Source organism: Branchiostoma lanceolatum, chromosome 6 (assembly GCF_035083965.1).
Source record: "Branchiostoma lanceolatum isolate klBraLanc5 chromosome 6, klBraLanc5.hap2, whole genome shotgun sequence".
Classification (NCBI taxonomy): Eukaryota; Metazoa; Chordata; class Leptocardii; order Amphioxiformes; family Branchiostomatidae; genus Branchiostoma; species Branchiostoma lanceolatum.
Genome location: NC_089727.1, coordinates 2,272,184 through 2,288,115, shown reverse-complemented (window position 1 = coordinate 2,288,115; position 15,932 = coordinate 2,272,184). Strand labels below are relative to the sequence as shown.

At 39.5% G+C, this 15,932-nt stretch overlaps 1 protein-coding gene across 3 annotated transcripts in view; it reads right to left on the bottom strand.

The window, feature by feature from the left end:
* LOC136436139 (protein diaphanous homolog 2-like) overlaps positions 1-15,932 on the bottom strand; it is a 38,803-nt gene extending 22,871 nt beyond the window's left edge. For 2 of the 3 annotated variants that reach the window (XM_066429904.1, XM_066429906.1), the window contains exons 1-6: positions 15,683-15,932; positions 10,519-10,692; positions 5,245-5,352; positions 2,736-2,747; positions 597-727; positions 245-313 (exon numbers count right to left, since the gene is read on the bottom strand). In XM_066429904.1, coding sequence (XP_066286001.1) covers positions 245-313; positions 597-727; positions 2,736-2,747; positions 5,245-5,352; positions 10,519-10,692; positions 15,683-15,715 — 527 coding nt within the window. In that variant the 5' untranslated portion in view covers positions 15,716-15,932. The remainder of the gene's footprint in view (positions 1-244; positions 314-596; positions 728-2,735; positions 2,748-5,244; positions 5,353-10,518; positions 10,693-15,682) is intronic. The other variant, XM_066429905.1, reaches the window with a different exon arrangement.

Genomic DNA, 15,932 nt, shown 5'->3' with positions numbered 1-15,932 from the left:
GTATCAGGTCATTTCCCTAGCTCTTTTCGACAAGCACAATGAACAGTGGACCACAGCTTATGTCCTGTCCTTACGACTGAGACACTTTTCAGTAGTGTGCAAGTTGGGTAAGCAATAACAGCCGGTATTCAAACTCCCAACCTCTTGGTCCAGAGGCAGGATTGCTAACCACTAGTGGACTACGCACACTAGTATAATAGTTCACTGTCTAAGAAGAGGAAAAGGAAAACAGATTGACCCCCACCTTTGGTAGCATTCCTCCAGGATGTGCAGTAGTGTGTTCAGTCCCTCGTCTCCAAAGTTCTGCACCCAACTGTGAACGGAGAACAGGCTTGGTCAGTACCATCTTTGTAATCATTTTGTATCTTAACTTCGAGTTGGACACAATGTCATGATCATTTCATCATAACTGTACACAAGGCTTGTTTGAAAATCAGTTGACTTGAACTGTAGAGACAATCCTTGAGATCAATCATCATGAATTACGCTTGACCTGTCACTCAACATCATTTGGCAAAGGTATGAGGTCGTGAAACTCTGATTGATAAATTAATTACTTAATTAATCCATTTGTTCATTCGTTCAGTAGGACAGACCTGACAGGGTTGCTTGTGAGGGAGACCCTGAGAGAGCTGATGGTGGAGTAAAGTCTCTCCCCCACACTCAGCTGTTTCATCTCGTGGATGTAGTCCTGGGGCTTCATGGAGTCTGATTTACTGGTGTTCTTCTGTAGGGGGATGTGGACAACATCAGTCAGTACCATAAATAACAATATCAGGTTAGCAGGTCTTTAGAAAATAAGGTGAATCTTATAAATACTGTTCCCCAGCTTTTATCATAACATCTGCCAGCTAATGTCATGTACAAATGTAGGCTGTGCTATATCAGTATATGAATATTTTGCACTTACGTACCAGACAGTATTTTACTTTTTTAGGAAGAAACTAAAAGAAATTTTACTTATGGATCTGTCACTTCACATATGTAATCACAGCTTCAGTTTACTGGCTACATTTTTCAACAATACCTTGGAGGCATTGATGTGAGGCTACAAACACATTTTCCGACTAAATAAAAATCTTAACAATTGTCAATTGTGAATGATTAGTACATTGTACATGCTAGTACATGAAATTTTCATGTGGTATCACATATACATGTATCCTAAAATCAAAAACTAAACATAAAACACATTCCAAACATGCAGAAAAATGCCTGTGACGATGCAATAGCCAAGCAGTCAGCATGTTAGTATATGAAAACATAATCATACAAAATGCAAACAAAAAGGCAAAACAAACTGTGATAACCATACAGTGCAATGGTGCACAAAGGCAGAGAGCATGCACTGTTTCAAAGAAGATCTTTTGCTTCATGAAAGTGACTGAAACTTTTATTGTACACAACTCAGAATCAGTTCAGACTTGCTCTAGGTAAGACAGCTGCAGGTTTGGAGTCCTTTTCTAGAACTTGGCCAGAAGCCATTTGATTGTGAGTAGGATGCAGGAGAAACCAGGATCAACTGATTTTGTCCCTAAAATTTGTAATTTGCTTCTGTTTTAAAAAAAAACTTAAGAAGCACTTTTTGACATTCTTTTTACGTGGCAATGTGATATACATGTAATATCCAGTAAAGAGACAAACTTTCCAAAGTTTTTGCACAGAGAAATTAGACAAGACACAAGAAAACTGTAATGCACCAACTGAACTGAACCATATTTTCATGTTCAACTTTGAACGTAAACGCCAACGGACACAACTATCACATGCATATCCTACTCTCAGACTGCAACATTTGAAAAAGAAAGAAAAATGTGTGAAAACAAACAAAACCGTTGCATTAGTGGTTAGGCCACAGCAAGTAATTTTTATGGATGACATCAGCGCGCTCATTAATTTTCGCCTGATTTCGAAATAAAAAATAAGAAATTTCATTGCCCTTCGACGGTGGTCAACATGCCAAAAATGGGCAAATATGTCGTAAACGTTGAGGTGTTTCATTGCATATGAATACACAGTGTAGCCCATGATGGTATGACAAGCTGTTTTCTGCGTTTGTTCTAGTTAATTGAGCTGCACATCTTCCAGAACAGTTTAATGTTGACGGTCTTAGGTATTTCGTTGCATATGAATACCCAGTGTGGTTCCTGCCCATGATGGTATGATGACAAGCTGTTTTCTGCATTTGTTCTAGCAAGGACATTAAACAAACAATTTTACTTAATTGAGCAGCTGTATACACAAGGTGTTTCATCGCATATGAATATCCAGTGTAGTTGCTTCAGATGATGGTACAACAAGCTCTTTTCTGCATTTGTTGTAGTTAGTCTATTGAGATGTATACACATCTACAAGGACATGTTTACTGTTGAATCAAGGAGGTTTTATATTATATATGAAACCTCATTGGTTGAATACAGGAATAAAAAACCTGTTGGTCATGATATCATACTAGTATTTCGTCGCCTCAATTCTTGTTTAACAATATTTATGACCTCAAAATTTGAAAATATAGGAATCTTGTTTTTTTTGCCCGCCTTGTTTTTTTTTTGCCCTATCTCATTAATTTTGGAGTCTGCGGAGGATGTCATCCATAAAATTTACTTGCTGTGGCCTTATGAGTAACAGAAGGACATGCCATGAAACAAAATCCATGCTCATGAAAAAGAATCCAAAGTGCATGGAAAAAATTCACTGCATGCAACACATGACTTAACGACACCTGAACCTCCTACCGCAAATCCGAACTGGATCCATGACAGGTGGTGTCAGAGGTCAGATGGGTCAAAGGTCGTGGATCATGTGGGTGCCAGGAGGGGAGGGTGGGTCAAGGGTCAGAGGGGAGTAAGGTGGTGAGAGGGGATTAGAGAAAAATAGAAAATAGTGAGATTTGTAATAACGGCATTTTCTCAACTTACACATGTTTTCTTAACATGGAAGTTGTTGAGAAAACCAGAAATACATAACCTGATAGATTGAAGAAATAACAAATGCATAACTGATCAGTTTCTATCTATAATAGGTACATCATATGCAACATGCTCGATAACACCTTAAATTTACCTGAATCATTCACATTCAATCAAAACATAATATCACAGTAAATGCTAAATTTTATCAAAATCTGATAGTGATATGTAGTTATCTAATCTGAATGTCTTACATGTATATACATGTATGTACCTAATCTCTGGAAATTAAAGGCACTAATAGTACTAGAGTTTGTTCTACACAGCTTTTAGCATAGCTGGTTCAAGAGATGTGTCCCTGTCAGCATGACAATTGCAGGTTCCATTTTGGTACATTATATTCTCACTGGATGAATCAATCTTGGAGCCATACTGTGAAGTTGCCTCTAATTGTACCCAGGATGACTTAAAACCCAAAGCACTCAGCTTCTATACATCAAGATTAACACCAAAATGTACACACTGCTGTGCAGTAAATGCCTCTAGGAACATGGAATACAAATGTACCAATTATTTCTCAGTGCCCTCAGTGTGATGCTAAAAGAAACAAGGTACATAAAGAAGTCTCTGAAATTTCCCCTGGCTTTTCTGCAAATCTGGATTTTACAAAAACTTTCCGTTGGAATGATTTATAATATTTAATAAACCCATTTATTTACCTTTCAAAACGTGGGACATTACTATATGTTCCACTGTCTTCAAATTAGAGACTGATCCAAAAACAGCAAAAAGTACAATTTGAACAGACCAATTACTGTGCCAAATAGCAGCTATTTAAGCAACTGGATATCATTTGGAAAGTTAATCCAGAAAATTCAGTTGCTTGATTTACTGCTATAATTTGGTGTATCTTAGGCCACACCAATTCTATTTCTTGGTTAACAGATTTTTTTTAAATTCTAGCAAAAAAGAAATCATGAAAACAGAAGGCTGGGGTGAAAACTTGCACCTGACCCTGTTCACACCCTGAAACTGTGTGCACCAAAGTACAAACTTTCCTCTGAGATGCTGTTTTCCTGTTGATTTTCCAATCTAGCATTTTTTTAAATTCCGTTAACCAAGAAATTAAAATGGCGTGGCCTTATTTCCTGAATATCTTAAACCTTCATTGACAGACCACTTAAGTGCATTCTAATCCTTTATTCACTATCTTCATAAACATGCACAACATTTCTATCTCTTTTTGCTTGTTTGCAATCAGTCTTTCAGCAGGAAGTCTCGATACATGTAAGGCTTGAAATTGGACCATCGATCATGTTTGTGCCAGTCCTAATGTTGTGTCTCATACTCAGGTACATTAAACCACTCAGCTTCTCTCTATACACTCATCTGTCAGACTGAACCCGGTCCTGTTGTACTCTACAGGCTCCACGGGGAGAGCCAGACGGATGGGCAGTGTGCTGCGGTGAGGCACTCGCTGTCAGAAACAAGCACTTCAGCTTCATGATGATTGTGTTTGTGAGGAGCTCAGCAGCCTTGAAGGGATTGCAGGAATCAGAAGATCTAGAGCTTTGGGCTGCGTCAGAACCAACTTCTGCACAGGTTGACGGCTGTTATATTGCACCTCTGCCAGTAATATGTTTACATGACGTTGTGATATACATGTAACATCCAGTAAAGAGACAATCTTTCCAAAGTTTCCACTGACGAATGCTTCAAGAGACAAGATGGGAAAACTGTAAAGCACAAACTCAAACGAACCATGTTTTCATGTTCAACTTTGAATGTGAAGGCCAATGGACACAAATATTACATGCATATCCTTCTCTGCACTCATCTAGCAGACTGAACCCAGTCCTGTCGGTACTCTACAGACTCCACGGGGAGAGCCAGACGGATGGGCTTTGTGCTGCGGTGAGACACTCGCTGTCAGGAACAAGCTCTTTATAATGTGTTTGTGAGGATCCTGGCAGCCTTGAAGGGTTTCCCGGGAATCAGCAGAGATTTTGGCTGCGTCAGAATCAACTTCTGCACAGGTTGACGGCTGTTAATGTTAAATTGCACCTCTGTCAATAATATGTTTTCACTGAAGTCGTTTGTCTACACTCCACTCACTCAGGTTTTGACATAGAAAGTTGAAAATCAACAACTGCAAAGGCGGCCTGGTGCCCACACACGTGCTGTCAAACGGTTCCAGATATCGCTATAATACAATGTCGGTAACTAACCACCTTCCGCACTATATACAGAGAAAAACAGCGTCAGTTTGTGTTGTTTGAATTCTTCTATTCACCTTGTTTATACTATTAGCATGTTACTGGTGCTGTAGACCTACCGAGACAGCGGCAGTTCTGTTGATGTACCCGGCCACCATCTCTTTCTTCATCTCCAGACTCTTCTCTCTCAGCGGAGCCTTCTTGTCTTCAGACAGGTTCATGTCCTCCTGTGCAACAGGACAGAAGGGAACAGAAAGTTAGGCAGGGCTCGATATTCATTTGGAATTGTTTGTTTTTGTTTGTTTATTCATGACAAGCTCACTCACTCACTCATGACCCATGACCTCAATGGTCGTAGGGGCGTCATGACTAAGCCACATGTGTACAATGTAAAATCCGCATGCAGGCCGCTTTTCATTGAGGTAATGAGGGAAGAGTTAAGGATCAGATAAAATATTATAACAGAGATACAAATTATATAACTTAAGTCCTAAAAACTCTATCAACATATATCACTACCTATACATGGTACAAAACATATAGCCAAAGCTTGCTCACCTAACCTAAAAATCTCTACTTGTAGGTGCACAGAAAACAATTGCATGCTCAACATGAAGTAAAGTGTAGTGTCAGCAAAATTTAACTACAAATCTTACTGCTCCCTTCCATAGCTGGAATCTGAAATTTTATGGCTAACTTTTCATACAGGTTACATGTTAACTTTGTATAAGAAAGGTCTTATTATTTTTTTTGATACTTCAATGTCAAGAAACAATATGAATATTATACACATGCACCCAGTATTTCCAGCCCTGATAGGGTATGGTCATTAGGTAGGAATCAGATTTGGTCTTGTAATTTGACCAGATCAGGGGATACAGAATATTCACTAAGCACATTGTACCATAAATTGATAGTACCCATCTTTCTTGTTATGACACGTAAAGTTACAGACTTTCCAACTATAGCTATTCAAGGATCCTTAAAATCTTGTGTTTCTGTCCAAGCAGCTATATTTGAGCATTTGGTGAAAAATCGGACTTGGTAGCAGATTTGATAACTGCTTTTATACTAGTCTATAAATTTCTCAGCATCATAATACACGACGATCAAATTGGATTATGCTACCCAAAATCTCTCTTGGGTATCAAAATCTTCCTAACCCGGACGTCAATAGAATCCATTTAGCTGCTTGGGTAACTACAGACAAATTCACCATTGTGATTCCATAATGTGCTTCCATCTAAAGTTATTGATTTTTTTCGATATATTGATCGCCTTTAAAGGCACCCTTAACCACTGTGTGAAGGGAAATGGAGGGAACGTAAACACTTAAGATTCTTTTCTTCTTTAGCAGAAAAGTGCAATTCACATGTGAAGGTCTACACTTGGCCACAACACAAGGTTGTCCTATACTGTATACATACATACAGGCAGAGTAACTGTTGTAGGCAGGTGCATTCGGCCACACACATTTTAATCTATTGTTTCTCTGATTCGCATCCTTCTTTTTTTCTGATTTAAATCTTACACGTGTGTATATGGTTCAAGATATGAGTTAAATGGAAAAGCTCATATTTTGGTACCGTTAAGGTTAATTGGTATTTGTGAAAGGATTTCCATGTGAAACTAACACCTGTCTGTGAATGCACCTGTTTGGCTATTCTTTGGCTATGAATACATAAAAAACCTTTATTAGTGGTCAAAACATGGCATTGAATATTCTAGAGTAAGCATTAATTACAGGCTTGGGGCATGTTTGTGAGACATACTTCAGTACACATCATGTGCAATGGTCATTGTTATGGTAGCTTACACGTGTTGTTGAATATAAATGAGGGAACAGGCTTGAATAACAAATCATTTAGAGTTAGGATCAGCACCATTGTAACATAGTGGTACAGACAAACAATTGACTGGCCTGGATCTAGAATAGGCTTGGGCATGTTTGTGTATACATATACTTTATGTGCAATGGTCTTTGTTTACCTACATGTGTTGTCAAATATATAGGATCATACAGTCATGTACATGCATGCATGGTTGAATAATGAATAGTTACTTAGTATTAGCAGCATACAACTAAACATAGTCATTATAGTGGTACAGACAAACATTTGAGGTTTAACTTTAAGTCTGGTTTAGATCTAGAATAGTCCGTTCAAAGGCTTTTGTGATAATGCCAGTGTGTTCTTATCCCTTGATGACAATTTGCCAAGAGGCCCAGTGAGTCATTGTCAACAGTACACGGCCACCTGATATCTACATTTCAACACCTAGCCCTGGCCAGGAGCGGGTCGAATTACACTCAGCTGTACTGTACAAAGCTACCAGGACACACTTCATGTGTACCAGTGGCAGTTGGACATAGGAGTCTGATAGACCAAGCTTTAGTTTTCTTCCCTTTATATTCCTAAAAATGCACTCACAAAAATTGTTTGCTTAATCACACAACCCTCTACCATAGATTCTAAGAATTTAAAAAAATCTCAATTGATCCAGCCCAATATTCTATCTGTTTAATTCAGTTCAATTCAGTTTATTGAAATCAACCTCGTAGCATGAAACAAATTAGCTGAACTGATTTTTACACCATAGTACTGTACACAAGAAACATCAACATTGGTTATTTGTGTGAAGTAGACTGAATATGCATATCTGGTCCTTTAATACATATAAATATAGCTACGAATACCATCTCTAAAACTGTTTGATGCACAAGATGTATTTACTACACCCAGCGAAAGCGTGCCATGCGTTACACACCACACACAGCTGTCAGGGTTTGATAAGGGAAACTGTTGACACAAGCGCACAACACTTCCAGCCTGTGTCAAAGATTAGACTGATTTCCGTAAAATCACAATCAAGTGGATAAATCTAATAGCTTTACGGTCTGTAAGTAAATGTCAACAGATTTCTTGCCTGACATCACAAGAACCACCACTGGACTAGGCAGTGTAGCGGCTATAATTCACTGTTTTTGTGTACTGAAAGTAATCTCGATCCAGTTTTACTTTTAGCTCACTGAAGAGCTAAAAACACAGCTTGGTTCTAAGCTGTAAACGGTGCCACAGGATTTTGTTAATAAAAATATGTTTATCTCTTTGCCATGATTTTCTTTGAACACATAGATCAAAGATGTACTTTAGGTTATAAATTGTACAGTAACCTAGTGACATTTTGCAGAGATGCAGTGGCCAATTAGGCCATGACTTGTCATTAATTTTGGTGAGCTGTTTGTTTTTGCAAGTCAGGATTTACCAAAGCAAGGGACTGACTGGAGATGTGAATACTCATCGATCAGAATAGCAACTAAATCAAATCAAATGTGTATGGCCTTCAGTGTTTACTTGAATGAAAATTAATGATGTTATTACTCATTTTGCAGAAGATTTTCCTATAGTGTAGGCCATGCTCATAAAATCATTCAATTTGAAGGTGTTTGCCTTTAATGGCCCTGTCTTCAGTTCTTTGCATCCGGGAGTACCGATGTACGCTGAGAGTTAATGTAATAATAATATTTTCCAAGAGATTCATAATTATGATACGTACAATGTATACAGAACTACCTTCGACGTCACTAAAAATTTGTTAAGTCTTGTTTCTTTGTATACAAGATGATGGATCCTAATGTCATCATGTAGTGGAGAAAATGGGATTTGGAGTGATTCATATTAGTAACTCGGGGGTCCCTACAAAAGTGCTGTGAGCGCCAATAAAACCATCAGTCTTTAATCTGGTTCCACAAAGTTCCCCCAGGTGTCAGAAGATGGGTGCTAACGACATCATAGCATGGAGAAAATGAGATTTGATGTCGTGATCAGAGCCAGAAACGACGACGGAAACTACTGTGGACGTCATAGATCGAGCCATCTGTCTAATCTTGTTTCATAAACAGCTTCACGCACGTGTCAGAAGGCTGCCCCGATCACTAGACTGGAATCCAGCTCTAATCTACCTCCGCTGTGACGGCAGGTACACAATGCAGCTCAGACAGCTGGGTTCCAGGCTACCTACTGATACGACAGCGTGGAGAAAATGAGATTTGATGCAGGACTCCGAGACAGAAGTGAAGATGGAAATAAAATTGATGTGGATGTCAATAGTGGCATTACTGTAAATTCACTTAAGTTTGCAGCAACTTAACTTTTCAGCAAATCAAAAACTTTTCAGCATCTTAGGGCACATGATTAACTATGTAGGACAGAGCATGCACTTCCAGTGTGATGAGTTCACGGAGAGAGCTCACCACGAAAACTGCCAACATAAAACCCCAACAAATATTTCACAATTTACAGTGTTATGGATCCAGGGTTGATTCTATTGAGTTGGCAGGTCTCCTATTACATATTGGGGTGAAGAAAATAATATTTCATATTGATCCTTGTACACACTAGGGTATAGAACACACAGATAATAGTCCGTTTGGGATTTCCTCTGTATTTCTCCTGGGGTTTTCAAATAATGTCTTTACTTTTTCAATTCATATCTTTCTTCATATACCTCACAACTACCAAGCCAAAAGTAATTGGATTCTGGCATCACAGAGTGCAGCGAACCATTGTCTTTATAATCTTTATACATCTAGGAACATCTGTGATGTGGGCTTTGTTTGATTCCCTTTGCGATTGATGGTAGGCAGCGTATGAAATGTCTAGCGAGAAAAACAGCTAGACTTGAAGCATGATACACATGGCAACAGCTGGGTACGAAACACAGTAACATGTCAATGCCATGGAGTATTGTCACGTTTCTGATACAGAGCACTTCAACAAACAGTGCATTTTCATAATTCATAACAATATTTTCTGCTGCCGTGTCTTGAGGACAAGTATTACACACAAAGCTAGTCCACAATCTCTCCCCCCTCCGGATCCTTTATTTTTGTACAGCACATCATATGCATGTTACGTAGGGCAAGATGCATATAATGCCACGTTAACAGTTTAAAAGATAGAATATAGCTGAAAAATAACTTGTGGACTTCACAGATATGTGGCTGAGTCAGCAGAAATATTGTATTAACAGACAAGCAAACATACACAGACACACATACCTATAGACACACGCACACACACACACAAACATACAGACAGACACAGAAGCAGACACACACACACACACATGCACATGCACAGGCGCACACACGCTCACACTCAAAAACACATGCACACAAATACAGATTCAGGGTTTTCTAGAAAAATTAAACAAGAGTGAGCACACACAGCTGGCAAGGGGCTGAAAAAAGAGGGCACACACACACACACACGCACGCACAGACACACACTCACATGCAGACACAAACACAGACAGACACACGCACTGACAAGACACACACACACACACAAACGGCGTCATGGACTCCTCCTCTCCCAAACAAACAAACTCACCAGCATCTTCTCAAACATGGCCTCCACCTCCCTGTTGGTGAGGCTGGAGACCTGCGGCATCATGGACTCCTCCTCCCCCTCCTTGAAGCCCCCGTTGTCGTGGTGGACACTCTTCCTGAAGCTGGAGCTCTTCTTGGGCTGACCCGGCATCCGGATGCTGGAGAACCGGTCCAGCTGGAGGGACAGGAGGAAAGGCAGGAGAATATATATATTTAGACAAGGTAGTGCGGTGGTCTAGTGGTTAGTGGCCCTGCTTTGAAGCCAAATAGGCAATTGCAAGGGTTCAACTACTGAAAAAAAACCTTTACTGTCAATGATATTATACTTTTTATTATAGTTCATGTTGTATGATAACACTGTAGATATGGGTAGTCAATGGGAATACGTATATCAGGAATGACTATAGGCCTAAAAACAAGTCATGCATCTTTGTAATTGGTAAAAAACAAACAAGAATATGTGTCATATCAAACTGAACATCCAAAGAATTTTATCCCATGTATCATCAAACCACAAAGGATAATGTTGTAACATGTTGGTATGTACATGTATGTAATGTGCTGTGTCAAACTGTAAAACCACAAATATCCTGTCCTTCCTTTTATAAACATGCACAATTACTCATATTACGGTACTCATACAATCTTTGCAAGATTCTTTCTGGATCCCTTTCTCTCTCCCTCCCTCCCTGTCTCATTCTTTCTCTCTTTCTCTCCCATGCATTTGAAGCTAGCTATAGCTACATCTGTAACTTGAACATCAGCAAGCTTAAACGTCAACAAGTTTCTGACCCTATGCTAAGATATAGTGACAGCATACTTCTATAGTCATCACTTAACATATTAGGCCATGTCCTGTACAATGTATAAACTCTCATCACACCAAAGTGTTAGTAAACATGATATAGCTGCTGACATGTAGTTGACACATTTTTGTTAAACGTACTGCTATGAATTCTATTCTAGTTACTTTATTACTAGCTTAAGTATCTAATCAACAAAAAAAAACAATTGAAAGTTAATGAAATAGACTCGTTATCAGGCAAAATCTTCAAAAAAACATGTAATTTCATGAAACCTATCAAGATTAATGTCCTTGAATTTACCCCTCTAAAATAAAAGTTTAATTCATATGGTCGTCTTTAGCAGTTTAGGAAACAATTGTGTATTTGCTACAGGGTGTTGTTGTAGGGTGAAGCCTGAAGGTTAAGGTTATTGATCTTGACCCCAGGTGACCCATTATGTCATTGTGAACAGCATTGATCCAGGATCCTGAGAGCAATTTGTTATCTGCAAAAAAAGAAACTGATTTGGACACTTCAATTTTTAGTTTTTTCTAGGTTCACCTTCCTACGGACTTCAATTTATGTGTACAAGGGGAACTACTAGTAGTTTGTTTGTTGTGTTCTGGCCTTTTATTCTTGTCAGAAAGCCAGACAACCAAATTGATGTTTTCCACTATGATATGATTGTTACATTCATGATTGGAACATTTTTGACCATGTTCCCACAAAATGCTCTTGCACAGAATTTTTCAAAACTCATAAGTGCATGCAAATGTACTATAAAACAAAATTACAGTTTATTTTTCCAGTGTCTACCTGCAGTCAACAATTTATCCCTGCTAATCACAGCCTGCAGGTGTGTGTTTGGGGACCTGAATAGCCCACATCCCCCTGCTAGAATCAATACATTTCCCCCACAGCACCTGTGGTAATTTGATGCTAATTATAACATGAATGGAACCGATGCTGCAAACATCAAGTGTCTGATGGAATAGGATAGTGCAATAACCTCTTTGGATAGTGCAAACACTCATCTATAAATAATATTTGGCCTATTTCTGGCATGAAAAACGTTATGAAAAACATTCCATAAAAGACTACAGAAAAACACGGTGGAGGGGTCCTGTCTATTTTAAACACAGTTATATTGAGATGATACAATACATGTAGGTGGGTCCTTCACAACTGTATTATTTTTAGCCATAACAACGCCCACAAACTAATAATCTCCATCTGTGAATTGCATAGAGCAGGTGGGTACATTGTACATGTATTTTGAATCCAGAGCCCATTACTTTAACACACTCCCCTAACTCAGGGCTTGAAATACAAATTTTTTCCTAGAATCTGAAATTTTGCAAGTTGTCAGAAATTCTGCTTGCAATTTGGAGAAACTTCCTGTAAATCCAAAGCTTTCAAAAATAGACTTCCTGCCATACTACAAATAAGCACAACAGAAGCTTTTTTTGTTCAATGCATCGGCTTAATTGTGACTTGTGAAACCAACTGAAAAATTACAAGTTGTCTATGTCTCTAGCTACAAATTACAATCTAGAGGAATTGTCTGCAGGTTGGTTTTTTAAATCCTGGATTTAACGACTCCGTCTGGGAATAAGTTGAGTGCTTGCCAATGTTCTGCTTTACACTGTCTAGATAACCAAGTTACTCACATACTTAGAGTAAGATCCATCATGGATCACCCCAGGCTCTACCAAGACAAGTGTTAAATCACATGTAAGCTGTTTGACCTTTCACAGAAATGTTGGCATGACAGTTTCAAAACATCTTCTTCCGCTTATCATTTTGGCTCCAGGATTACATTGTGATCATGCTGGAATTTCACAGAGCGCTTTCAATTCTTTAAATTTGACTTGATGTTGGGTTGGAAGATCATGTTTTCTGACTGCCTGGCTACATTTGATTTGTAATCTAATAACCCCAACTGTCAGAGAAGCCGAGCTGGCAGTGAGTCAGAAAACGTTACAATCTTCCACCCTAACATCTGCTTGGAGATTAAGTCACCACCTCAGATTATGCTACATGTATGAAAATTCACAAAACGAGTCGTTGAACCAAATCATGACCACAGGACACATGTACATGTGTAGAAGCAGAGGCTATGCTTACCAACAGCCCCTACCTTTTATTTGCCATAGGTAAACACTCCATAGAGTTCAAATAAGGGAAGTAGTGATGCTCAAAACCAGCCCGACACACACACGGCCAAGGTTTGCACAGACATGGGTGTAGTCTGACACCACTGCGAGATACGAGCAGGGTGTTTACATGTGTGTGTGGGGAGCGAATCGGCGGGAAAACTCCGGCCAACCAAAGCTAACCGTCACGTTGTTCTGTGACCTCACCCCGCGACCGTTAAACCATCAGGCGTGACATCCTGCCAGAGGAAACTGCAGGGAAAACAGCTCAAGTATCTTTTACAGACGGCACTGAACTCTCCTTTGGCACTGAACCCTCGCTTGTTTGCCTGGCAACTGGTGAGGAGTCCATCCTGGAAATCTTCCAGACAAACTAAAGGCTAATACTTTTATCATGTGTTAGTTGTAATAGAAATACATATTTTAATGAAACAATTTAAATTAAACTAAAGGCTCATGTACTTTTACTATGTGTTAGTTGTAATGGAAATACCATATAAATGTTTGAATGAAATGTCTTGGTCAACGAAGCCAAGTAAATACACCAAATTTCATAGCTTCCTGTATTTCATTCATGTGTTTATGATATCTAATGATATAGGTAGCACTACCATTGAATTCAGTGCAATTTTCATTATCCAAATTACAGCGGAACGTATAAAACTTAACACCTTGAGCAGAACAATAAAGCAAAACTGTAAAATGTGACACTACCACCCTGACCTTTCAACTCGATGATGCAATGTCTATTTATAGCCGATGTACACACACAGTATGGGTGTGAGTTGTCCTATAGGGACTAACTTCCCAACGTTCAAAAGTCTAGCTTATGAATATATTTCGTGGTCTACCTAGCATATATTGTACAACATCTACCCGAGGTTCAATTATTATATTCTACTTGTTCCCACAGAATCAATAGAAAAGCTCTGTTTGACCATTAATCATCACCAGAAGGTAGTGACATGATATACACAAGCCCTGTCCCAGTGGGAAACCTCTGGAGATCTTGTGTAAACAGTGATTTATACTTGTGTTCCAGGGGCAGGCAAAACCTGTCAGGCTGAAAATGTGATGGTATTGGTAGCTGTATTTTGGCCCTATCATTTCTTATTACCAGGCTCCACAGCTACGTCGATGAAGATTAGACAGCTGACTCTGTGGACATTTTAAAGATATTGAAATCTATTTTTCCTTATGACCAACAGCTCATAATTTTTGCTGGCTGCTATTTTTCTATGCCTGCATTTCCCCCCAAAAATTGTCACCATCAATTTCAAAATATCAAGAAACCATCAGTACTAAACAAATGCTATCTGTGGTACTCTGTGCTGTATATTATGGCATTATAAAGGCTATGGGTCCCAAACAAATATCTGATAGGAACCAAAAATAATTCCTAGCAGCGTGTATTTATTGTCATAAGCGGATGCCGATCTAGGATGGTTTCAGAATCAGAACCAAAAAAGAGAACCAAGGTTTTTGCACAAATATCGTCCATCCAGCCCAGAATGTTTGTTTACATTAGTAATGACTAAAACTTGTGGCCTTCACACCTACACACGGCAGGGTTTTGTTTTGGTACCACTCAAGCATTTCCAACCCTTCATAACAAACAGGTAGCCCTTCAGATCAGAAATTCATCGACCCTGCTCACCAAATTCCGAGTTGTCCCCATCACAACAACTTGTAATAACGTTTTCGGGACAAATATAGACGCCAAACCGGGGTGTTAGTTTACAGCTGGGTGATACAGAGCGCGAGGGGAGGGTTGGCAGGTCCTGCTACCATCGCACTTATCCAATCTGCGCACATTTCATCTGATTTACTCCCGTTTGTAACCCAATTCCCCTCGGCCAAACTGTCCGGACTCGTTATGAGTCACCTGCCGGGCTATAGAACTCTTTCCCCGCGTTGCCAAACAAGTTGTGGGTGGGAAGATTGTTGTGAATAGTTCGGGGCACACCCTGAAAATCCGCCCTCCCCACCTCTCACCTCACACACACAAGAGCTGAAAAGTGAAAACACCACTTCCTGTAACGTTTGAACTGGATAAAAGGACACACGCCCAAAATCTCTTGCCAACACTCTGGGATTTCTTAACGGTGACCAAGTAGAACTTGTCTGTGTCTCTTCTGGTGTGGTAGAGCTATGACCAAGTGTTCTGAACTCACATCGTAAACCGATGACAACACGAAGTAAGGACAGTGCAGACTTTACTTACGAAGGTGTGCTTGTTCTTGTCCTTCGAACTCATCTTGCTAAACTCGAGCTAAAAAGTCCCACGCGAATTCAAAAACCTCCGGCTCCCGCCAGTCCCTCGCAACCTGCAAGGCGTAAGGTATCCGTCCTGCGGTGTTTAACGTCGGAAATTGCCGTCCTTGAAGTCAACAAGGCCCAAAAAGTTAATAGAGACTTTCCACGTCCGATCTTTGTCCGCCATTTTTGTTTCGTCTTTAGGCACTTCCACCTAG